This window comes from Stegostoma tigrinum, chromosome 25 (assembly GCF_030684315.1).
Source record: "Stegostoma tigrinum isolate sSteTig4 chromosome 25, sSteTig4.hap1, whole genome shotgun sequence".
Lineage (NCBI taxonomy): Eukaryota > Metazoa > Chordata > Chondrichthyes > Orectolobiformes > Stegostomatidae > Stegostoma > Stegostoma tigrinum.
Genome location: NC_081378.1, coordinates 27,061,339 through 27,088,455, shown reverse-complemented (window position 1 = coordinate 27,088,455; position 27,117 = coordinate 27,061,339). Strand labels below are relative to the sequence as shown.

Below are 27,117 nucleotides of genomic sequence, written 5' to 3'. Positions count from 1 at the left end.
AGTTTGATAAAACTGCCCATGCATTGTAAATTTGGAGAATAATAAGAGTTTCAGCTTCTTAAATGGAAAGAATCCACATTGAGAGTCCCATCGGATTTCTTTAGCTACTGGGAGCAGACAATTGTGAAGAGTTTTATCATCGCCCTCCACTTGGTGAGCAGCATTTGGATCCTTGTGTAGTTATTGCAGTAGGTCTTATCTGCTTTGTGACAAATTTGTGACAGATTTGTATGCAGTTTTAAAAGTCTGCGTATTTTCAGTAAGTTGCCGACATCAACTGAGTGAACATTTAATATATCTTGCCAAAAAGTGTTGCCTATGGATGGAGAGAGCAACTCGAGAGAATTCAATTGACAACAGCTAATCATTTGCTGAAGTTAATATGCTGTAGGTGAGTAAGCTAAAATCACAACAAAGGCAGTTACAAAGTCTTGTTGCTGGTGCTTATCTAACGTTGGAATTGTAAACACAATGCAACTGCAAACACAGGATATCACAGGGCATAATGCCCGTCGTTCAACGTTTGGGTGCCTGCCTCAATAAATTAATCAAGAATCATGTTCACATTGAATGGAACAGATGAATGGCTGACAAAAAAAAATTCACCAAGAGCAGAAAGAGGCGTGTTGTCCCCTTTGATATATTGTGTGGTTTTTGTCATTAAATTGTGGGGCGCTATTTATGCATAAATTGTTATTCAATCATTCAAAAAAATAAGAATATTCAATTCAGTGGATGGAGAAGAAGCTAATTTGTTGTGGATGGTTGATTATGAAACTAAAAATGTCAAATTTGATCTGGAGTTGAATCTTTACGATGATACTATAGCGAAAGTGATTCAATGAATTTGATGAACTTCTTGCCTTGAATGTCAAAGGCAGTGAATTTAATGTGTTCTAAATAATGTAAATTGCCAGTATTTTATTTCATGTTTCAAAATGGCAAAAAATTCACATTTTTTAAAAATTTAGCCTGTAAGTTGATCTCTATTTTTGGAATAATCTTTGGAGATTTTAAGAGTTTGACTTATACACTGGCATCTGTAGCTGCTACAGGAAAGGGAGCAAGCTGGGGAGTGCAGGATTCAGATCTGAGAGAGAACAGAGTGTTGTAAATGAGGGGTTATCATTAAAATTCTAAATATTACTGATCTATTTCTGATCTATCCCAGGTTCAGAAATCCAATGTAAATGATAAGAATCTGTGTACGCAAAGACAGTAACCTCTAATTCTCAACATGTAATAGGTGACAAATAGTGACAATTTAATTACAATGCAGAGAGATGAGTATTGGATTGTAAAAGAAAAATAAAAGTTATATATACATTGTGTATGAACAGCTAAAGGTGAAATAGAAAGGGATCTGAGAATGATAGCATAATAGTTCAATAGTTAATGTGCTAAATTACTGTGAAACAGTGACAAGCAAAACAGATAGAATATAATTACTATGTTAATCTATCAGAAAAATTAAATGGGAAGATTTCATATTGAAGTGTACATTGTCTTGTTGGATTGTGCTGTAAATAACGGGTTCAATGGCACAAAGAAATAAGAGAATTTTAAGCCAGACTTATGCTACCAAGAGGAACATTAACTCTGATCACGGAACGCTCTGCAAGATAATCCTGAACTATCTGATTTAGCATTGAATTAGGAAGGGATACATGCATATTGTGGAAAAAATAGACACATTTAGTCAAAGCTTTTACCTTCCACTCATCAAGGTAATTTGCAAGAATACCAATTTAAAGGGAATACAAACCTTTTAAGTTGTGAGAGGAGAATGCTATTTGGTTGGCAAGTGGGCGATTGGTAGATGTGCTGTCCTGGAAAATGCACTAGTTTCACGATCATTGACAGTTAACTGCAAAGCTTTGTTTAAAATTTAAACGAGGCAGTTTGACACTGACCAGTCAGGGCCTGGTCTTGTGGAACGTACCAGTGAATGACTGTCACTTACATTGTTGAGTTGGAACAGGTGCTGTGTTTGCACATGTTCTTTCTATTTGCAAGAACAGTGCAATAATCTAAGTAGTTTCCTGTACATGCAAGTGCACCAGATTGGGATCCTGATTTACAATTGCTTGAATTGGCTGCCAACATAATTCTTCACATACCCAGGATTTGCAGCAAATGTTATCCAATTGAGGAATCACATCTAATATAAAATGCTGTGTTTAGTGTTTTGCGACTGCAGGATGGTTGGCTGCAATCATCACTTGTTTGTTACAAACAGCTAAAGGATATTATGTTTGATATGATCCATGAGTCTTTGGGACATCCAGGCATCACCCTGACCCTGCTTTTCATGGTTCGTTTCTGAGATGGGCAGGATTTTTTTTGACTTGATAGCAGCGTCCTGTAAGAGGTAAATATTACTTGTCCAGCCACTGCGTAGAGGAATGACAAAGCAACAAGCTTTATCTGTTGTTCTAACCTTTGAATTACCTTACCCTTCAGGATAATCTGAAGCAGATACAGCAGGACCTTAGGGCCATTCCTGATGTTTTTGTGATATACAATGAGAAATGTTTCAATGCCTTTCAGTGATGTGGGAGATTGTATTTCCAACTGAGTAGGCAGATGACAGCTTTTGCAGTAGAGCACTCCTTTTCTACCAGATTGAAGTGACAGCTAGGTTGATAGATTGCGTGTTAATTATAGTAAGATTGAATCCCCCAATCACCCACCCAATACTGATTTGCAATTTTGGTGACAGAATACAAGCATATGGAGTACAAACAGGAATACCAGCACCACTATTTAATATAATTAAGGCTGATTTGATTGTGACTTTAACTCTATCTTCTCATCTACCCCCAATAAACAAGGACTTCTTGGTCAAAAGATAATAAAATGTGAGGCTGGATGAACACAGCAGGTCCAGCAGCATCTCAGGAGCACAAAAGCTGACATTTCGGGCCTAGACCCTTCATCAGAGAGGGGGATGGGATGAGGGTTCTGGAATAAATAGGGAGAGAGGGGTAGGCGGACCGAAGATGGAGAGAAAAGAAGCTAGGTGGAGAGGAGAGTATAGGTGGGGAGGTAGGGAAGGGATAGGTCAGTACAGCTGTCCGTCTTCCCTGGACTGACCTATCCCCTCCCTACCTCCCCACCTATACTCTCCTCTCCACCTATCTTCTTTTCTCTCCATCTTCGGTCCGCCTCCCCCTCTCTCCCTATTTATTCCAGAACCCTCACCCCATCCCCCTCTCTGATGAAGGGTCTAGGCCCGAAACGTCAGCTTTTGTGCTCCTGAGATGCTGCTGGGCCTGCTGTGTTCATCCAGCCTCACATTTTATTATCATCACTTCTTGGTCAAAAAGCCATTTACCCATTGCCTTTAAAATATTCAATGATCCCACCCCACCACTTTCTGGGAAAGATACTATCCAAAGATGCACTACCCTCTGCGAGAAATTATTTCTCCTCCTTTCCAATTTAATTCAGGGATTTTGAGTTTTAAACTGGTCCCCTAGTTCTCATCTCTCCCACAGGGAGAAACATCGTCTGTGTCAAGTTCCTTCAGGATCTGAAGGAACCCTCGCAACAAAGGGTTTCACCCCAAAATGTTGACTTTCCTGCTCCTTTGAATCTGTCTGACCTGCTGTGCTTTTCCAGCTTCACGCATAGAGACTCTTTCTTCATTCATGTGCTGCTCTTATTGTCTCCTTTAGGATCTTGCATGCTTCAGTAAGATCATCTCACATTCTCGTTAGTCCAGCCTGTCTAATCTTTCCTCCTGAGATAACAACACGTCCATCTCCCAACCTCAGGTATCAGTCAGGTGAGCCTTCTCTGTAACTGTTTTTATGTAGTTACACACTCTTTTAAGAAAAGGAAATCAAAATTGTACAGAGTACTCTGATGTGGTCTCACCAATGCCCTACTACTGCAGTACGACATCCTTACTTGTATGATCCATTCCTGTTATAATAAACATTTTCCTTCCTCGCCACTTGCTCTATGTCCATGCAAACATTTATGGCTCATGTATCAGGACACCCAGATCTTTCTGTGCTTCAGTTTTGCAATCTATCTCCATTTAAATTACATAGTGTTTTTATATTCTTCTTGCAAATGTGGATAAGTACACATTTTTTCTCACATTACACTCCATCTGCCATTTTTTGCCCACTTACTTAACCTGACTATATCCATTGGCAGACTCCTTATCTCTTTTGCACAACTTGGCCACTGACATATCATTGGGCCAAATTGATTCTGGACTAATTCGTTAGTGTTCCCTAATTGCTTATCTGCTGTTTGCACTCCCTGCAATTCCTTTAAAACTATTTGCAATATTTGACATGCAATTTTGTTTAACTTAATATTTTCATTATATCTCCTTTGTGATTTCATTCTGTTGGTTGTCCAAAATTACATTTGACTTCTTTATTTAGCAACTTGTTCGCATGTTCTAAAATTATATCCATAAACCTTCCTTTATAGTGAACTGGAAAATATGACCAATAACCAAGTTCAGGTTCACCAGCCTATAATTACCTGCCTTGTTCCACCCTCCCTTCTTAAACAGGCATGTTACATTAGTTATTTTCCAGTCATCGGGGACCCTCCCCCCGCCACCGACTCCAGAAAGATCAGTCCCAATGCCTCCACAATCTCCTCAGATCTCTTGTAGAATTCCTACAGATTGGAAACAGGCCCTTCGGCCCAACAAGTCCAAACCAACCCTCAGAGCATCCCACCCAAACCCCTACAACCCACCCCATCTACATGTTCCTGAACACTGCAGTCAATTTAGCATGACCGATCCACCCAGCCTGCCTGTTTTTGCACTGTGGGAGCACCCGGAGGAAGCCCACACAGACACGGGCAGAACGTGCAACTCTATGCAGACAGTCGCCTGAGGGTGGAATTGAACCCTCACCCTGGTGCTGTGAGGCAGCAATGCTAACCACTGAGCCACTGCACTGCCCCCTTTGGGACTCTTGAGTGTAGCCCATCTGGTGCAACTATCCACCTTGAGACCTTTCAGCTTCTCCAGCATCTTCTGTTTAGTAATGGCCACTACACTCACCTCTGCCTCTGACTTCTTTGGAGTTCTGGTATGTTACTGGTGTCTCCCACTAGTAAGTCTGATGCAAAGTATCTATTCAATTCCTCCACCATTTCTTTGTTCCCAATACAATGTCTCACTTTTTAAATGTCTAAAAATACTCTTGCAATCTTCTTTTACATTACCGGCTAGCTTACTCCCCACTTAATGCTCTTTCAGTTATTCTCTGCTGATTTTTGAAGCCTCCTCAGTCCTATGGTGCCCCACTAATTTTCACAACATTGTACGCTTTTTCTTTTGATCTTGGTTTTCTGCTGGCCCTAACTTCCCTTGTCAGCCATGGCTGTCTGGTGGACCTCTCATGGAATTAATTTCTGTAAACTCTAATTTAACCTATAGATAGAAATTTCAGCTTTACCAGAGCCAACATGATCACAACATACCCTCCTAGCTGAAATGCTATTAATTTGAATTTGTTTGGGTAACTATTTCTACTGAATATGCATGAGCTGTGGCTCACTATCTTTTATCTTTCGCTGTTATTCAAGTCATTCCAAATTTCCCTTTGGATGTTGAGGGCTAAGACGTAAACGGCTTGTTTTTCTGTTATTCCATAGGAAGAATGAAACCTCAATCATATTCGTACAGATAAACAAGCCCAAAGCAGATAAATATCAACATTGAGCATTATAGGATAAAATCACCGTTACCAGAGAGAGATATCTGGTAGTGGCTTAACCTTGCAGTCACTGTGCTTCAGGTGAGGAGAGGGGTTGAGAAAGAGAAAGCCTGAGTTGGTGCAGGAATTGAACACACACTGCTAGTGTCACTCTGTGTCACAAATCAGCTCTTCAGCCAACTGAGCTCAACCCACCCCCAGTTAGCGATTACGACAGACTCATAAAAACAAATCTGTGCTCCATATCACATGTTGCAACAGTACTCTGTAATAAAGTTTTAAAAGTGGGAATCGCAGGGGAGTTTGCTTAAGATTCCAAAGCCTGTCAATTCTAGCAGTGTATTGCCAGGACTGCTCGGTTAAGTCTACGGAAGACTGATACAGCAAATTAGATGAGTTTGATGAAAATAAACTTGGTGAAAATGGGCAGAATTTCAGTTACAGGCAACACCACTATCTTTTTTGTTGAATAAAAATTGGGCACATTACATTATTTGGCATTCATTTTGCTTCTGATAATGAATGCTCCTGGTCCAGTTTATACCAGAGTTTATGGCCTGTAGTCCATCAGCACAGATATGTTTGTGTATATAAATTGTAGTTGTTGTGTGTGTCATGCAGGAAATTTAGAACCGATTTTTTTGTAACGGAGTTAAAAATTCTGATCCCTGTGGTACCTTCATTTTAATTGGCAAAACTAATCAATATTTTCTTATTCAGGCTCCTGACTTGAAGTGTGGCTGTTTGGCAACAAGTTGTTGTAATTTGAATGGTTCATAATGCATTGCACAAAGAATACTTTCAGGTACATTATCTCAAATCTGAAAATTTTGGGACTGGGCCAATGCCAGATCTTGCTGTTTGAGGTAATAGCAGATTCAGAAGACTGGGCTAAGTTGGTTCTGGTGGGATCAAGGGCCACTTGGCACAGGGGAAAAGACTGGCATACAAAACCAGTAACTAATCTGGCATGTCAATGCAGCACCTCGTGCAGCAAGCAGCCAAGTTATTTCACAAAGTTACATATGACAACTTGTAAAAGTGTCCAGTTTTCAAATACCTCTGCCTTTCAGATTTAAGACACAACATGTATTATGTACTGCAAGCAGAATATATACATTCACCTATGAAGAGGAGTTATTGACCTGAAACCTTTACTTTGTTGCCCTCTCCATTGATGACGCCTGATCTGCTGACCATTTCCAGCTTTTTGTTCTTATTTCAGATATAGTCTGGCGCCTTTGTACTTTCAGTACATAGCATGCCAAGCCTAACACTTATTCAAAAGATGACACCCCTGCCAGTGCAAAACTTAGTATTGCATCCATAGGTCATCTGAGATTTTGTGTACAAGTATCTGGAACAGCACTTGGAACCATAATCTTCTCACTCATGTGGAAGGTCTGCCAACTGTGCCACTGAGCTATTTGCCATTTCTGCAACTTTGTCCATTGTTCTATGAAAATGATAAAGGATTGACTTTTAGTTTTGATACATTTAAATATCTATTTATTTCATGGTAACGCCTTACTATTCTTAAAGTTGAACATACACATGAAGGCATTATGCAAATTGTGCTGGCTAAGGTCAGTATTCAGCAGTAAACCCACTAACCCACTAACACCTATGTCAAACAGGCTTTTGGAGATCCTGAACACTTCAATTAAAAGCAGCCAAAGGAACTGCAGTTGCTGTAAACCAGAAACAGTTGTGAGAAAGGCCACTCAACCTGAAACATGAGCTCCGATTTCTCTCCAAAGATGTTGCCAGAGCTGCTGAGCTTTTCCAGCAATTTCTGTTTTTGACTTCACTTAAAATGTTTGTGGCTGTTAAATAATATTTCAGTAGTTTTATTGGTATTAATGTGAAATATCTGTTTTAAAATTTGATGCGGTTTCAAGTCTTATTTTGGCTTTTGGAAATTTAAGTTATTACAAGCAATGGAAACTAAGTTTTTCTAAATTGTGGTTTGATTATATTTTTCTCCTCTTTTTTGAGTTGTTCTGTTATTGATAAATTTTCTAAATTGATCATTCATGATTGATTGTGTTTATAAGCTTGTCAAAATTTTTCATAGCTATTTTCTATCAAGTTCCGTTGTGTTTAATTTGAAGTCCACAATCCCACCATTTCTTTCTTTGTTTCAGGCCTTTCTTCCATCCCTGACCCTTACATGTTGTGGCTCATTGTAATTGCTTTACAATGACCCTATTTTTCCACTTTTACTATTAGCCAAACAATAATGCATACCCAAGTGTTGACCCCCCACAACATGATTGAAATTTCACAAGATGTATGGTCTGACTACTGTGACCAGGAAATATGCATATAAGATTTAATATTTGCGGTGTATGAAAATGTATTCTTTGTAGCAGGGTCTCCATTAAGATACCACTGGAGTAGTTGCACATCTCTGTAAGATAATCTTATTTTTAATTGTATTGACTTTGAGTCTCTACTTCCAAGGATTTTTTGCCATTGCTATTTTGAATTAATCATGAATTGTGCAACTTTTGTTTTGTTAATTATCATTTCTTTATTTCTTCAGGATAATGATGTGATATACTACAATGCAAAGGATGACCTCATGAATGTAAGTATGGGTTAAACCAATAAGTTTGAATTGTGTACGATTCTCTTCAGAAATCAGTGTTTAATTTTTTTTTCAAAATGAGTAGGTACCTGAGTTGCTGTCACTGTCTTTGAAAGATGGGACCAATCTGCTTATGTATTCTGTACTATCTACTTTGTTCAAGAATAACTTTGATTTAAGCAGGGAATGCAATTTTTAACATCAGCAACAATAACACCAAATAAAAAGTTTCAACATTCAAAGTATGCTTTAGTGAAATTATTGACAGCCCTTGCACATCACAAAAGTTCTGATGCTCGTCGACAATAAAGTACTGTAGAGTGATGCAGCTTATTTTTGGGGAGCTAACATGAACTTAAGGTTTTCTTAGGTTTAGGCTTCCTGCCATTGGTTAATTGTTGGAAAAACCTGTATGGTTCACTCATGTCCTACTGAGTAGGAAATCTACCATTCATACCAGGTTTGACCCACATGTGCCTCCAGAGCCACAACTCTCAAATGCCTTCTGAAATGGCCGAGAACCACTCAGTTTATCAACTGCGACAAAGAAATGAAACTGGATAGAGCACCTAGCATTGACTGAGGCACCAGAAAAGACAACAAAAGTAGACCTGTTGATCCTGCAAAGTCCTCCTTCCTAACATCTGAAGACTAGTGGTAAAATTGGGAGAGCTTTCTCACAGACTAGTCAAGCAACAGCCTGATATAGTCATTTTCACAGAATCGTACCTTACAGATAATGTTCAAGATACCACCATCTCCATCCCTGGATATTTTCTGTCCCACTGGCATGACAGACCCAGCAGAGGTGGCAGCACAATGGTATATTGTTGGGAGGCAAATAACCTGGGAGTACTCAACATTAACTCTGAACGCCACGTAGTCTCATGGCTTTGTATCAAAATTGGGCAAGGAATCCACCTACTAGTTGCCACACACTGACCTCCTTTTGCTGATGAATCAGAACTCTTCTATGTTTTGCTAACACTTGGATGAAGCACTGAGTTTGACGAGGGCACAAAATATATTCTAGATGGGGGATTTCAATGTCCACCACAAAGGTTGGATCCTAAAGGGACAAAGCCACTCGACTGGGTCGACGGCAGGCGGTGAGGAACAGCAAGATCGAAAAACTTGACTTCATCCTTACCAATCTGCCAGTTACACATGTATCTGTCCATGATAGTATTGATAAGAGTGACGACTGCACAGTCCTTGCAGAGGCAAAGTCTCGCCTTCACATTGAGAATAACCTACAGCGTATTGCGTGGCAGTATCACTGTGCTAAATGGAACAGACTTCAAACCAATCTAGCAAGTCAGGACTAGGCATCAATAAGGTATTGTGGGCCATCAACAGTAACAGAATTGTACTTCATACAGTATGAAACTTCATGACCCAGCATATCCCTGACTCAACCATTGTCATCAAGACAGGGTTTCAGTGGAGAGTGCAGGAGCAGCACCAGCCACACTGAAAAATGAGGTGTGAATCTGGTGAAATAGGATTACTTGCATATCAGACAGCACCAGCAGCAAGCGATAGACAGACCTGTGGACAAACAAATGCTCTGCAATCCTGCCACTCCCATTCGGGAATGGTAGTGGACAATTAAACTACTCACAGGAGGAGGAGGCTCTGAAATGATCTCCCAACCTTAGTGATGGAAGAGCCCAACACATCAGTGCAAAAGACAAGGCTGAAGCATTCACAGGAATCTTCAGTCAGCAGTGCTGAGTGAATGATCCATCTTGGCCTCCTCCAGTGGTCTCTAGCATCACAGATAACAGTCTTTGGCCAACTTGATTCGCTTCCCGTGTTATCAATAAATATTATAGGGACTGGATACTGCAAAGATGGAGAGGGCCTAACAACATTCCGATAATAATACTGAAGACTTTGCTCCAGAATGCACTGCTCCCCTAACCAACTCCTTCGTGTACAGTTACAACACTGTCATCTGACTGACAATGTGTAAAATTGCGCAGATATACCCTGTACGCAAAAAATGGATAAATCTAACCTAGCAATTACCACCCCATTGGTCTACACTCAATCATTAGTGAAGTGATAGAAGGTGCCGTCAACAGTGCTATCAAGCAGCACCTACTTAGCAATAACCTGCTCAGTGATGCCAAGTTTGGTTTCCGCCAGGGCCACTCAGCTCCTGAACAAATTGTAGGCTTTTTTTAAACATGGATGAAAAGAGCCAAATTTCGGACTTGAGGGAGTGACAGCCCTTGACATCAAGCCTGCATTCGACTGAGTGTGGCATCAAGGAACCGTAGCAAAACTGGAATCAGTGGGTATCAGGGACAAACCCACTGTGGTCAAAGTCATTCCTGGCATATAGGAAGATGGTTGTTGTTGTTGTAGGCCAATCATTTCAGCTCTAGAACACTTCTGCAGGAGTTCCTCAGTATAGTGTCCTAGACCCCAATATCTTCAGCTGCTCCATCAATGACCTTCCCCCAGCCATCAATAAGTCAGAAATGGGGATGTCCGCTGATTGCGCAATGTTCAACACCATTCACGGCTTCTCACACACTGAGGCAGTCCAATGCAACTAGATCTGGACAATATCCAGGCTTGGACTGACAAGTGATGAGGAACATTCATGCATACAAATGTCATGTAATGACAGTCAGAGACAATCTGACCACCAGCCCTTGACACACAATGGTGTTAACATCACAAATCCCTTCCTATCAATATCCTGGACATTATGATTGACCAGAAATTCAACTGGACCACCATATAAACATCGCATCTACAAGATCAGGTCAGATACTAGAAATACTGTAGCGCGTAACTCATCTCCTGACTCTCCAAAGGTTGTCCATCATTTATGAGGCACAAGTCAGGAGTGTGATGGAATCTACCTTAATTGCCTAGATGCCTAACCCTAACTCTATCGCAGCTCTGACAACATTCAAAGAGCCTGACACGATCCTGGACAAATCAGCCAACTTGATTGGCACCGCTCCCACAAGCATCCATTCCACCACTACTCATGTCCAGTGACAGCAGTGTGTACTAGCTACACGATACACTGTGCACCTACTTCCTTCTGGAAGGGTAAGGGCAGCATTTACATGGGAATACCACCACCTTCAAGATCCCCTGCAAGCCACTCACCTTCCTGACTTGGAAGAATATTACCATTCCTTCATTTTGGCTGTGTCAAAATCCTGGAATTCCCTTCCCAAGGGCATTGTGGGTATACCTACAACACGTGGACTGCAGCAGCTCAAGAAAGCAGCTCACCACCCTCTCTCAAGGTCAGCTAGGGATGGGCAGTAAACACTGGCCAGCCAGGGACACCCACGTTCCATGAGTAAATAAAAAAAAGTGCTGGTTCAAAATGAATTTTGGAGTTTTCATTGCAGTGGGGAGAAGCCATTTTTCACATCTTCATTTCCAATATTTTCTAGCATTTAAAAAAATATATTGCCATTGAGACCTTCATTGTATTTTATCCCTCATTGCATGCTCAAACATTGCTGTGGACAAAGTCATTAATTTGAAACTTTAATTTTCAGCTATGCTGTGAATTCCTCAGGCCCACATTATTCATGAGCATTTCCATTAATTGATGCCCATTTTTTACACCCCGACCTGCAGAAATGTGATTGGCTGCAAAGTGGATGTAAATGGACTTTGACAAAATGGGTGTCCAACAGGAACTGCACTCCAGCGTATGAATTCAGTTTGGTGTATTGAGCTCCTTGTTGTTAAGGGAAAGAAACATGTCCTTAATCTATGATAGCTCTGTGATGAACCCTTTAAGAACTCCATGTTTAATACATTAGTAACAATATTCATTATTACAGGTTTTAAAGCAAGACAAAGGATTCACAAGGTTCCAGGTTATGTGGATTATTTATTAGATCCTAGATTTAGAATTTAGATTAGCTGAATTTAGATTACAGTTAGCTTTAGAGCTGTTATAAACACACCGACCTGCAGTTTTTTTTAAACAATTTAATTCTGAAGTGTCCCCCCAAAATAATTTTGAAGGAGCTGCTTTCCTTTCTTTATGGATGTTCTTTGCTCCATCCTGGAGATAGAGCATTGCTTAGAATATGGTCCCATGGTTATCACAATCCTTTCATCATGTCACTCCAATGCCCAGGCTTCACATGCAGTGAGTTGCAGCAAACTACTTGTCTGTTGACATCGTCACATCAGAGCTTCAATTCTGCCGGGTAAAGTGTGTTCACAGAGTGGTAAACCCGAAAACTTCACCTGCCCCTTGTGCTGCCTGTGAAACGGGACCAGGTTAGACATCAACTGGAATGTTTCAAATTCAGGTTAAACCCCCAGGAGGAACATTTCTGTCTTTTTATTTGGCACATTGTTTGGCAGTTAAAATATTGGTTTGCCTGCAATGCCAAAGTAAGGAATGCAGGGCATTTAAAAAAGAAGGAACAATCCAATTCAAATTAAGATTTGTGCAAATGTTCATTTTATATAACTCAGAACCTGTACTAACACCATCAGAGAAATCTAAACATTATGAATGCAGTAATTTCAAAGATTTAGGAATCCTTCCTTTCCATAGTTGAATGAGGACTGTTCCGGGGAGGAAACTTAGAATTAATGGAGAAAAAAAAAACTGAGGTCTTGATGTTTTCAGGAAAACAACTTTGCAGATTTCGATGTTTTTTGTTATTTGAACCACTTGGCTGCAATTTTAAAAATGTTTTATTCATATCAATTTGATGGTTTAATACAAAGAACTCTTGTTTTCTGAGATAATGGGAACTGCAGATGCTGGAGATTCCAAGATAATAAAATGTGAGGCTGGATGAACACAGCAGGCCAAGCAGCATCTCAGGAGCACAAAAGCTGACGTTTCGGGCCTAGACCCTTCATCAGAGAGGGGGATGGGGGGAGGGAACTGGAATAAATAGGGAGAGAGGGGGAGGCGGACCGAAGATGGAGAGTAAAGAAGATAGGTGGAGAAGGTGTGGGTGGGGAGGTAGGGAGGGGATAGGTCAGTCCAGGGAAGACGGACAGGTCAAGGAGGTGGGATGAGGTTAGTAGGTAGCTGGGGGTGCGGCTTGGGGTGGGAGGAAGGGATGGGTGAGAGGAAGAACCGGTTAGGGAGGCAGAGACAGGTTGGACTGGTTTTGGGATGCAGTGGGTGGGGGGGAAGAGCTGGGCTGGTTGTGTGGTGCAGTGGGGGGAGGGGATGAACTGGGCTGGTTTAGGGATGCAGTGGGGGAAGGGGAGATTTTGAAACTGGTGAAGTCCACATTGATACCATATGGCTGCAGGGTTCCCAGGCGGAATATGAGTTGCTGTTCCTGCAACCTTCGGGTGGCATCATTGTGGCAGTGCAGGAGGCCCATGATGGACATGTCATCAAGAGAATGGGAGGGGGAGTGGAAATGGTTTGCGACTGGGAGGTGCAGTTGTTTGTTGCGAACTGAGCGGAGGTGTTCTGCAAAGCGGTCCCCAAGCCTCCGCTTGGTTTCCCCAATGTAGAGGAAGCCGCACCGGGTACAGTGGATGCAGTATACCACATTGGCAGATGTGCAGGTGAACCTCTGCTTAATGTGGAATGTCATCTTGGGGCCTGGGATGGGGGTGAGGGAGGAGGTGTGGGGACAAGTGTAGCATTTCCTGCGGTTGCAGGGGAAGGTGCCGGGTGTGGTGGGGTTGGAGGGCAGTGTGGAGCGAACAAGGGAGTCACGGAGAGAGTGGTCTCTCCGGAAAGCAGACAGGGGTGGGGATGGAAAAATGTCTTGGGTGGTGGGGTCGGATTGTAAATGGCGGAAGTGTCGGAGGATAATGCGTTGTATCCGGAGGTTGGTAGGGTGGTGTGTGAGAACGAGGGGGATCCTCTTGGGGCGGTTGTGGCGGGGGCGGGGTGTGAGGGATGTGTCGCGGGAAATGCGGGAGACGCGGTCAAGGGCGTTCTCAATCACCGTGGGGGGGAAGTTGCGGTCCTTAAAGAACTTGGACATCTGGGATGTGCGGGAGTGGAATGTCTTATCGTGGGAGCAGATGCGGCGGAGGCGGAGGAATTGGGAATAGGGGATGGAATTTTTGCAGGAGGGTGGGTGGGAGGAGGTGTATTCTAGGTAGCTGTGGGAGTCGGTGACATTCCACTCCCGCACATCCCAGATGTCCAAGTTCTTTAAGGACCGCAACTTCCCCCCCACGGTGATTGAGAACGCCCTTGACCGCGTCTCCCGCATTTCCCGCGACACATCCCTCACACCCCGCCCCCGCCACAACCGCCCCAAGAGGATCCCCCTCGTTCTCACACACCACCCTACCAACCTCCGGATACAACGCATTATCCTCCGACACTTCCGCCATTTACAATCCGACCCCACCACCCAAGACATTTTTCCATCCCCACCCCTGTCTGCTTTCCGGAGAGACCACTCTCTCCGTGACTCCCTTGTTCGCTCCACACTGCCCTCCAACCCCACCACACCCGGCACCTTCCCCTGCAACCGCAGGAAATGCTACACTTGTCCCCACACCTCCTCCCTCACCCCCATCCCAGGCCCCAAGATGACATTCCACATTAAGCAGAGGTTCACCTGCACATCTGCCAATGTGGTATACTGCATCCACTGTACCCGGTGCGGCTTCCTCTACATTGGGGAAACCAAGCGGAGGCTTGGGGACTGCTTTGCAGAACACCTCCGCTCAGTTCGCAACAAACAACTGCACCTCCCAGTCGCAAACCATTTCCACTCCCCCTCCCATTCTCTTGATGACATGTCCATCATGGGCCTCCTGCACTGCCACAATGATGCCACCCGAAGGTTGCAGGAACAGCAACTCATATTCCGCCTGGGAACCCTGCAGCCATATGGTATCAATGTGGACTTCACCAGTTTCAAAATCTCCCCTTCCCCCACTGCATCCCTAAACCAGCCCAGTTCATCCCCTCCCCCCACTGCACCACACAACCAGCCCAGCTCTTCCCCCCCACCCACTGCATCCCAAAACCAGTCCAACCTGTCTCTGCCTCCCTAACCGGTTCTTCCTCTCACCCATCCCTTCCTCCCACCCCAAGCCGCACCCCCAGCTACCTACTAACCTCATCCCACCTCCTTGACCTGTCCGTCTTCCCTGGACTGACCTATCCCCTCCCTACCTCCCCACCCACACCTTCTCCACCTATCTTCTTTACTCTCCATCTTCGGTCCGCCTCCCCCTCTCTCCCTATTTATTCCAGTTCCCTCCCCCCATCCCCCTCTCTGATGAAGGGTCTAGGCCCGAAACGTCAGCTTTTGTGCTCCTGAGATGCTGCTTGGCCTGCTGTGTTCATCCAGCCTCACATTTTATTAACTCTTGTTTTCTAACATGTTTGTGCTTTTAACATTTTGAAAAACAATATTCTATCAGTATTGTAATTTTTATCAGCAGAACATCTATGGTTTTGTCGCTCTTTTAAAAATACTTCAATCCTAACACAGGATGTGTCGACTTTTTTGTTGGAATACCGTACTGCACTATTTAGGTACCAGCTTTTCTATTCATGTGCCTTACAGCTTCTGCTGGTAAAGGATGAAAGACAGGTAAAACCCTTTATTTAATTCAACCTCATCGAAATACAGTTTTTCTCCAAGTAGAAAGCACTGAAGAGAGAGCTCGAGCTTTGGACAAATTCCCAACTACATTTTAGTCTTTTTTATCATTATGGAGACCCCATATCGCAACAAAGTTTTTTTTTCTGAAGTGAGAGCCATCATTAAACAAGTGGATTTCAACAAACTGTACATTTCCTTTAAAAACAAACTTCCTTCTTGTACGTGCATTTTAACTTTCTGTGGTTTGTGCACAAAGGCAGCTAGGTCCTTCTGAATGCCAGCATTCCCAATCTCTTGGCATATAAAAATATTCAGCTTTCTATTTTCCCAACCAAAAAGGATAAATTCTCACTTTTTCACGGCTGCCAGAATCAACGTTCATCTAAATTGTCTTTCTCGCTTTGTTACCTCTGTACATCTTTCTCACAACTTCCCTTCTCAGCTAACAGTACTTGGCAACTGAACTTGGATAGATTACACTAAGTCCCTTCATTAAGTCATTAATATGGATTGTACATTGCTGAGGCCTAGCACTGATACTTGTAGCATCCCATTAATTACAGCTTGCTTACCTGACAATCCCATTAAATACATTCACCAATCTCTATTACATTCCCAATACCAGTATGAATCTTTGCCCACTACTTTATCCAATTTCAGCACAACGGGTTACTTTGAAAACCTCTCTGTAATTTCTGTTGATAAAAAATGACAAATTATAGCTGATTCTTTATGTTAGGCTTCTTTCTGATATAATCCAAGCATCCAGAAGTTTGCTGTTTTGGAGGTCAGCACAAAATGACCCCTTTTTGGAATTTTTTTGTTACTTTCAAAATGTAAGAATCAAAGTGCAACCATGTTTGTACATTTGCAAAATTTTAGCTTGTTCTAAAATTTTCAGTTTGTAGCTTATTGGCTTAAAAATCCCTTCTATGTTGGTTTTTAAGCATTGTTACTGTTCGAGCAACAGGATGTAATGTGTCTAATATTCATGAGTAAATGATCCTCATATAGGAAGATAATTTAGACAATAATCTCGTTTAATGATCATAGTGCAGCTTTGAGTCTTTATAATTCACTAATCATTCATAAGAAACTAGACTATATCGGTGTGTTGGAGTTCTCAAATGTTCACTGTTTGATTTTTCTTCCTCCTAAAGTCTGACAGAAATGAAAGCCGCCCAAGGATCAAACCGGATTTTCAGTTCAACCAAGCCTTCCGACGCCGTGTGGACTTCAACCACACAGCTGTCCACATCCCCACTGACATCTATGAGGGTTGTAAGTATCTTCTCTTTGTGTTCTGTAACGTATGTTCAACAGAACCAAATTTTCTTTGATACATAGAATCCCTACAATGTGGACAGCAGACCATTCAGCCCGTCAAGTCCACACTGACCTTCCACAGACCATCCCACCCAGCACCCAGACCCACGCCCCCTGCCCTTCCCTGTAAACCTGAATTTCCTGTGGCTAATTTACCTACCCTACACATCCCTGGATGCTGTGGGCAAATTAGAATTGCCAATCGACCTAACCTGCTCATCTTTAGACTGTAGGAGAAAACCCATGCAGACACAGGAGAATGCCCTCGTAGATAGTTGCTGAAGGGTGGAATTGACCCTGAGTTTCTGGCACTATGAGCCAGCAGTGTTAACTACTGAGCCAGTGTGCTGTCTACATGAACATATGAATCCTATGCTCGAGCAGTTTCTGTTGAAGATGGCAGGTACAGTGTACAGTGTGTGATACATCACCAGAAGGCTATGATGAAACAATAGAAACAGGATTTTCATTCAAGTTTACCATTCAATTAGAAATAACTTTGTTGCATGGATTTTGGAGTGTAGGTATTTAAGAAAATTCTCCTGCCTTAGAAACTTCGGATTTGGACACTTATTTAGATTATGACAACTGTCCAGCTTCTAAAGGAAACTGAGCCGAGCTTTAAAACACGTGATATAGATCAGCAGAGTAGGTATATTGATGGTGTCTAAAATGATGCAGATAGTCATCTTAAACATATTCCCTGTTGTATGCTTTGCCATTATATGAACTTATGGTATTTAAATCACATCAATCACTCTGCCCTGTAAGATGATGATTCCCTGAAATGTGCACTTATTAGGACATTGTGCAGTAATTTCTTTGTCAAATGGAATATATGCTATTCATTAGATTTTGGTAATGAGAAACATATCTAATATCTATTTGGTCAGCTTGTCTCTGTATAAATTTCTACTTTGAACACATGTTTGCCTTCTCTGCAAGTCGAGTAATACTTGAAGAATGCCTAATTGGAGATAAATTTCTTCATGCCATCTTCATTGTGCAGTGTAGACTGTTGGTTGCTAGGCATCACAATCTGAAAAAGATGCATCTTTGCATCTTTAAGGATTGTATCAAACTTCATTCAGCATTTCTAAACTATGGACCTCAATCCATACATAAATGTAAAAGTATTGCGCCATCATTCTTATCCTGCTCAGGTTGGAAGTTACAGTGTCCAAATATTTGATTGTAAAATGCATTATATGAGCCACCTGCTGTGGTGCGAATTGAGAATGTTACCCCAGGGTGCGATAATATATTTGTACAGAGACTTGCTTCCATTGTAATGAATACATTAACCAGACTCTTAGTACAGCTGTGCAGTGAAAAAATCCCGTTTTTCTCTTGTTTTCGCTCCACTGAGTTTGTTTTTATGTTTCGACTAATGCATAACTACTAAGGAAAGCATAAAGAATATTTTATGATCAGTAATTCAAAGCTTTTTGATCTTTTCCAAGTATCTCGCAATAATCTTTGCCTTTGTACATATATGTTCCGGCATTGTTTGTTGCCGGCTTCAAAATTATTTATAGAGGAATGAAAAGTCATGTCAGAGAACGGATTACGCTTATGCTTTATTAATCAGTCATTCCCAAGATAAATAATTAAATATTCCATTGTGGAAACAGTTTTCAATCCAGTTCACTCTTTGCATGTTAATTCAATAACTCTGCTTTTCAGCAAGGAGTCAGTCGCGTTGTCTCCACTCCCTTTATGATTTGACTGTGCCTACACATTGCCTGATATACTTTGATGTCAGTTACAGAACCCAGAAACACCTTAGGCCCTTGGAGTGGCTGTGTAAGTTGTGTGATAACCTTAATAAAATCTGAATTCTCATGGAAGTGAGGAGAAACTCTCATGTAGTCAAAACCGAAGAATGCCTGGGCCATGCTCCATCAGCTTTACACCCATATAAAATAGAAAATGCAAGGAAGCCTCTTTTTACCTCTATTCGATCCTTGCTCTTAAAGGCGTTCTGCCCTTACTAAATATTTTGGCTTGAAAGTCTTTCTTCAGAGCTATACTACTATTGGACCAAAGAGAATGTCTACTATTTATTCTTTTGCAGTGCATCGATGTCTCTGGCATCTCTAGTGCCAGTTGTCTTCTGTTTTTCCTTGAACTGACTGGTTTGCTAGGCCATTTCAGAAGCCAGTTGCTGTGGGTGTGGAGTCACGTGTAGGCCAGGTACAGAGGGTAGATTTCCTTCTCTAGCAGATATTAGTGAACTGCATGGGTTGTTACAATAACTGAAAGTAGATGCTCGGTCCACCTTATTAAGGTAAATGTTCAACTCTGGGTTTTATTAATTGAATGTAAATTTCATCAAGATCCCTGTAGGGATTTGAATCTATGTCTGAAGGACTGGGATCTCTGGATTACTAATTCAGTGACATTACCACTAGGTCTCATCTTCCTGTTGTCTGCTGTGACCTTCCTCAACCAGTAATACTTCTGAAATCTTTGCCTGTTTGTCCAATGAATGGTATTCTTTTGCTAAAATTGCAAGTAAAACTTGATATTGTTAATTGTCTCCATTATGGCTTGGAATCTATTGGTTTAGAGCATTCATTCAATAATGACTTGTGCACAGATAAAGTTAATTTGACTTTCCACAACTGGTGGGCACCACAGAGGCTGTATTATATATTATGTCCCTTCATAACTATGTTAATTCAAGTTTTGAAAGCTTCATTTAAACATTTAATTTTTATTATGGTGCTCTCAAAATGTTAGTTTGATTTTTATCAGCATTTTTTGTACAGAGCTGTAATCTATCATTTCTCTATGATGCTTCTCATTTCCTAACTTGCTTGGCTTCTCTACTCACTTTTTTTTTGAAGAAAATAATACTTTGCCAACCCTCCGACAACCCTTTTTTCTGATGAAGGGTGTAGGCCCAAAACATCACCTTTTGTGCTCCTGAGATGCTGCTTGGCCTGCTGTGTACATCCAGCTTCACACTTTGTTACCTCGGATTCTCCAGCATCTGCAATTCCCATTATCTCTTTGCCTAACCCTCTGTTGGATTTCATTTTCAACTCTTATCTCCTATCTCCCACCTCAGCCTCTGACATATGGAACAGTTTGCATTCTGTACTTGTCTTGACTTCTCTGACCTTGGTAGACGTGATCGTGTGGGAATTTGCTGCAATGGCATAATTGGTAACAATTGCCATAAACAATTCTGCTGTTTGCCCCAATTCCCCTGGGCCAATCTGAAGTTAAATTTTGCTGGGAAGCTCATTGTTGTATAGCGCAGTGACAATGGACACAGTCAAGTGAGCTTCGAAATGATGCTATATTCGGATGTAGGCAGGGTGTTCGGATGCATCAGTTTCATTAGGCCAGTACGTGATTGCTCATATTATGATTCCCTTAGAGGACTGATGACTTTCCATAAGAGATTTGAGTTTCCAGTGGCTGGCCTGAAGAATCATACAGTAACATTTCAAATTTTAAGACTTTGATAATAATAAACAAACAAAAAGCGTTGTTGGAAGACTAAGTAAAAACTGAAAAACCTGTGGGTGCTGTAAATCAGAAACAAAAACAGAACTTGCTGATAAATGTCAGCAGATCTGGCCGCATCTGTGGAGAGAAATCAGAGTTTCAGGTCGAGTGATCCTTCCACAGAACTGAGTTTTGGTTATTTCAAGTATTAACTGAGGACTTACTTTTCTGTGGTTTGGAGTACATGTTGACTGAACAGTGTTTCAACAATAACAAAAACAGAAATTGCTGGAAAAGCTCAGCAGATCTGGCAGTTCTGAGGAAGCGTCACTCAACCTGAAATGTTAACTCTGATTCCACTCCACAGATGCTAAACCACTGTAAAAAATGTCCTTGGTTAATATTTGAAATAGCCAAAACTCTCTCTCAACAGTTTTACTTTGTCCCTTTGGTTGACATCTTATATTTCACGAATCAGTCCAAAGATGCTTATTGCCCATGATGGTACGCTTCCATTATTTCCTTTACCTGATGAACAACATCTATTCCTTGAATTGACTTACACTGTGAGGCTCATCATACAGGCCCCTCTCTCTGTGAAAGAGACTGCCCCAATTTCCATCATGGGCCTCCTGCAGTGCCACAATGATGCCACCCGAAGGTTGCAGGAACAGCAACACATATTCCGCTTTGGGAACCCTGCAGGCCAATGGTATCAATGTGGACTTCACCAGCTTCAAAATCTCCCCTTCCCCCATCGCATCCCAAAACCAGCCCAGTTCTTCCCCTCCCCCCACTGCATCACAAAACCAGCCCAGCTCTTCCCCTCCACCCACTGCATCCCAAAACCAGCCCAGCCTGTCTCTACTTCCCTAACCTGTTCTTCCTCTCACTCATCCCTTCCTCCCACCTCAAGCCGCATCTCCATTTCCTACCTACCACCTCATCCCGCCTCCTTGACCTGTCCATCTTCCCTGGACTGACCTATCCCCTCCCTACCTCCCCACCTATACTGCCCTCTCTACCTATCTTGTTTTCTCTCCATCTTCGGTCCGCCTCCCCCTCTCTCCCTATTTATTCCAGTTCCCTCTCCCCATCCGCCTCTCTGATGAAGGGTCTAGGCCCGAAACGTCAGCTTTTGTGCTCCTGAGATGCTGCTTAGCCTGCTGTGTTCATCTAGCTCCACACTTTGTTATCTTGGATTCTCCAGCATCTGCAGTTCCCATTATCACTGCCCCAATTTTTCTACTGTTTCACTCAGGCAGATTCTTGCAGGTTGACCTGGTTTGAGATTTAGAGCAATCTTAAGAAAAACTGCTGTTACCCGTACTTGAATAGTTTGCTGAAATAATCTCCTCTGAAAACCCAGTTCCATGATGACATGAATCCTAAGGTCATCGCACATAGGTCGAAACACTACTTAGCTAACCCCTCGACCCCCTTCCCCCCCCACCCTGGTGCAATATTTTTTGGAATTAGAAAAATAGTTGGCAGTACAAACATTTAGAAAACCTGACATTCTTAAAACATCCTGGTGACTTGAAGATTAAAGATAGAATCTGCTCAAACCCTTAATGACATGATGTTTTGCAACGAATGTGTGACAGGCTGGTGGTTTGCTCCAGGAAACCAAGCTGTGGAAACAGACAAAAAGCATGTGCATTGTCTGTCTCATAGGCTATTAGCTATGGGAAGGGAACCGATGAATGAAGCTTTATAAATGAAATTTATCCTTTCTGTATTTAAGGCGAACTGTAAAGGAGTCACAGCCATTCTCTCAATTCAGATATTCAAGAGCTCAATAGCTTTATGCTGGTCCTTGAGGCATGGACTTGAAAATGGAAGCAATAAACGAGTGAATCGTGTGACAAACCAGAATACTTTAGATTTTGCCCTCAGAAACTCTGTGTCTTTATCTCTACTTTGTTAAATATTTTGCAATTGGCATGCAGCTCGAGCCCATAAATATTACTTCCTGTTGTCACAATTTTTGGTTGGCGTTTTATGCCTACACTGCTCATTATATTTTACCATTATCCATCTGTATTGTTTATATGGAAAGTAGCTGGCTTGATCTCACTGTAATTGTGATTGCCATTAGTAATGAGGAAAACTAATTTTCTAGCATTATAACTGCTGTTTCCCAATGGAAATATGAGATGAGAGTTGGTAAATAGCAAACAATTTCTCAAAGTATAATTTTCAAAAATTCCAGGAGAGCAGTAAGAAACAATCATGATTACAATCGAGAGATAATGGGAACTGCAGATGCTGGAGATTCCAAGATAATAAAATGTGAGGCTGGATGAACACAGCAGGCCAAGTAGCATCTCAGGAGCACAAAAGCTGACGTTTCGGGCCTGGACCCTTCATCAGAGAGGGGGATGGGGGGAGGGAACTGGAATAAATAGGGAGAGAGGGGGAGGCGGACCGAAGATGGAGAGTAAAGAAGATAGGTGGAGAGGGTGTAGGTGGGGAGGTAGGGAGGGGATAGGTCAGTCCAGGGAAGACGGACAGGTCAAGGAGGTGGGATGAGGTTAGTAGGTAGCTGGGGGTGCGGCTTGGGGTGGGAGGAAGGGATCGGTGAGAGGAATAACCGGTTAGGGAGGCAGAGACAGGTTGGACTGGTTTTGGGATGCAGTGGGTGGGGGGGAAGAGCTGGGCTGGTTGTGTGGTGCAGTGGGGGGAGGGGATGAACTGGGCTGGTTTAGGGATGCAGTGGGGGAAGGGGAGATTTTGAAACTGGTGAAGTCCACATTGATACCATATGGCTGCAGGGTTCCCAGGCGGAATATGAGTTGCTGTTCCTGCAACCTTCGGGTGGCATCATTGTGGCAGTGCAGGAGGCCCATGATGGACATGTCATCAAGAGAATGGGAGGGGGAGTGGAAATGGTTTGCGACTGGGAGGTGCAGTTGTTTGTTGCGAACTGAGCGGAGGTGTTCTGCAAAGCGGTCCCCAAGCCTCCGCTTGGTTTCCCCAATGTAGAGGAAGCCGCACCGGGTACAGTGGATGCAGTATACCACATTGGCAGACATTGGGACCGCTTTGCAGAACACCTCCGCTCAGTTCGCAACAAACAACTGCACCTCCCAGTCGCAAACCATTTCCACTCCCCCTCCCATTCTCTTGATGACATGTCCATCATGGGCCTCCTGCACTGCCACAATGATGCCACCCGAAGGTTGCAGGAACAGCAACTCATATTCCGCCTGGGAACCCTGCAGCCATATGGTATCAATGTGGACTTCACCAGTTTCAAAATCTCCCCTTCCCCCACTGCATCCCTAAACCAGCCCAGTTCATCCCCTCCCCCCACTGCACCACACAACCAGCCCAGCTCTTCCCCCCCACCCACTGCATCCCAAAACCAGTCCAACCTGTCTCTGCCTCCCTAACCGGTTCTTCCTCTCACCCATCCCTTCCTCCCACCCCAAGCCGCACCCCCAGCTACCTACTAACCTCATCCCACCTCCTTGACCTGTCCGTCTTCCCTGGACTGACCTATCCCCTCCCTACCTCCCCACCTACACCCTCTCCACCTATCTTCTTTACTCTCCATCTTCGGTCCGCCTCCCCCTCTCTCCCTATTTATTCCAGTTCCCTCCCCCCATCCCCCTCTCTGATGAAGGGTCCAGGCCCGAAACGTCAGCTTTTGTGCTCCTGAGATGCTACTTGGCCTGCTGTGTTCATCCAGCCTCACATTTTACTATCATGATTACAATCGAGTTTCTGTTCCATAATTTAAGATTGCGATGCGTTTATTGAATTCTTCATTAAATGATCTCCTCACCTTGCACATTGTTGACCTCATTAGAGTTGATACAATGAATTGTTGGCTTTGGTTAAGATACTTGATGTATGGTTAAAATGATGGTAACTCCACAGCATTTTCTAATCTCCTTGCATTACTGGTGCCCAAGGCTGCATCCTCAGTTGGTGCCTTTAATAAGACTCACGGGATTTAGTTAATCAATTTTATGCTTTGAAATGCAAAGTCTCATTGGTCAGTTATTTTGTAGAGATTAACAAAGACTTCGCCTTGGGCAATCATAGTAATGCAGCTTTCATAATCACTTTATCTGGAATAATTTACCTTTGGCAATAACAGTGTAGTTAGAATTATTAAAGCAATATATTTTGTATACAATGGCTGAAGGAACATGTTGGAAGATTTAAAGCTGTCATTTAAATACTACAATGCAGCTGTAGATGTGTTGAAATTTAGTTACTGGGCATCTATGAATAGAATGACGCATCTACTTTCCAAGTAAGGGACACCGGTAAATAGGATTGCCAAGTCAGTTTCATGTCTCTGTTTCTGGTGTGTTGCTGTGCACCCAATGATAACTTATTTTCTAGCTGTGATAAAACTGTGACATACTTGATACTAAACTAAAGTGAAGAAATATAATGAACAAGTTAAGTAAATTCATTTTTATGGTACGATGGCATTTTAATAAGTATATAGCAGTTTAAAACATAGGTAGCACCTGATTGATGGCCTATATAGCTATAATTTTAAATATTTTTGTAAAAGTGACATTTGCCAAATAGGAACATAGGAACAGGAGGAGTCTATTCAGTCCCTTGAGCCTGTTGTGCCATTCAGATCATGGTTGATCTATGGCCTAACTCCATGTACCTGCCTTCGGCCCATATCCTTCAATACATTTGCTGAATAGAACTTTCTCTAACTCAGATTTATAATTAACAACTGATCACACATCAACTGCCATTTGCGAAAGAGAGTTCTAAACCTCCCCAGCTCTTTGCGTGATCTTGCTGTGATTTCTTTTCATATAATTTTGGACACTTTTCTAATTTTACTTATCAAATTTATTTTGATTGGCCTTTTCACCTGCAACATTTCCTTGCTGTTCAAGATCTACTTTGTTCCTTGAGGGCATTTTTTTGTCTCATTAGTGTCTTCCTCCAAATAGTGCTGTCAAGGTATTACTCTATTTCCATCCAGAAGAAGTAAATTGAGATCTTGTAGCACATACCATTCATCTCCAATTATTTCCTTCTAAAGAATCTTTAATGGATACCAGGAATTATGTGTAGGGGCAGATGCTAATAATTAAAACAGTGTTGTCCTTCATGATACCTTGCTTGAATATGCATTGTCAATGTTTATTGTTGCTGTTTCAGCGATCAAAAACATTAATTGTTTGGCAGCAATTGCATTTGAGTGCATTTTGAAGACAGTTCCAAAATTAATCAATGTAAAACAGTCATCTCTGCTTACAGTTCATCGCAATGGTTTCTGCTATATGAAGTTCAATTAAAAACAAATCCATCTGAAATTGTGTTTGTTTAAATTTGAAGTGATTAAGCAGTGAATTGATTGTCTTTTCCATCTGAGGGGGTTCTCGCTGCCACAAAAATCTGCATTAATGTTTTCTTTCAGTTGAAATCTTAGTGTTTTGTTTGAAATTGTTGGTAAACATAATGTCTTGTATAAATCTGTGCCATTTTCATTTGTTTATTTCAAACCTGCACCACAAAATTCTTAGATATATAAACATAACCTTTGCAGTACAATGTGCTGTGTTACAGTCTCACTGGTTGGTGTCTTGATTTGGCAAGATTTGAGTCAAACCTGTCCAGGGTCACGATCCAAGTTCCAAGTCTCTGCGAACACCTGTAGGATTTTGCTGTCAGAAGACATTCAAGAATCAGATATTAATGGGTTTTCTTTTCTCCTCCCAGTTTCTCAATGCATAATTAGCTTGTGCTTCGTACTTCACCATGGACAAAAAAAAACCCTATAATCAGGCATTCATTGTGTGGACAATTAACTCACCTCATGTCCTGCAAACCTGTCTTATAATGTTTACTCTAACGTACCTTGAAATTTTCTGCATAGATTAAGAATAAATGTTGATATTGTCTATGGGGACTGACAATCCAGCAGCAAAAACTTCTCATTGATAAAATAGATTACTACACTGGAATTATGCAGACATCAGAAAACATTTTTAACAGAACGTTCACCAGTGTTTAAATGGTAGGGTTGGGTCTATGGAAGTAATAGGCTTGACAAACAAGGCAGTCTGATCTAGTGATAATAAAATGTGAGGCTGGATGAACACAGCAGGCCAAGCAGCATCTCAGGAGCACAAAAGCTGACGTTTCGGGCCTAGACCCTTCATCAGAGTCTGATCTAGTTCCATGTTTGTTTACATTCTTATTTTTAAACCTCTTGCTTCTGGTAATAGCTCCTGATGATCAATGATATTGGGAATGAGTTAAAAAAATTGCCTTTGCCTCTGCTCGTTCCCAGCACTTTAGTATGTCTTAATATTTTTGCTTACTTCTGCCATCAATAGATAATGTCAGAACTACAGAGGAATATGCTTTCAGCAAGAAAAGTAGGAAATTGAATCCATTCAAGCATTCAACACCAAAATTGAGGTGATGGTTACAGAAATATTACATAATGCATAAATTGAATGGATTTTTTATT

At 42.0% G+C, this 27,117-nt stretch overlaps 1 protein-coding gene across 10 annotated transcripts in view; it reads left to right on the top strand.

Annotated features, from left to right (window-relative positions):
- The window catches only part of LOC125463260 (voltage-dependent calcium channel subunit alpha-2/delta-1), a 617,517-nt gene that overhangs the window by 269,084 nt on the left and 321,316 nt on the right, over window positions 1–27,117 (top strand). For 6 of the 10 annotated variants that reach the window (XM_059654605.1, XM_059654607.1, XM_048554305.2 and 3 more), the window contains exons 5-7: window positions 8,251–8,295; window positions 12,129–12,164; window positions 17,018–17,138. In XM_059654605.1, coding sequence (XP_059510588.1) covers window positions 8,251–8,295; window positions 12,129–12,164; window positions 17,018–17,138 — 202 coding nt within the window. The remainder of the gene's footprint in view (window positions 1–8,250; window positions 8,296–12,128; window positions 12,165–17,017; window positions 17,139–27,117) is intronic. The other 4 variants (XM_048554311.2, XM_048554314.2, XM_048554316.2 and 1 more) reach the window with 1 other exon arrangement.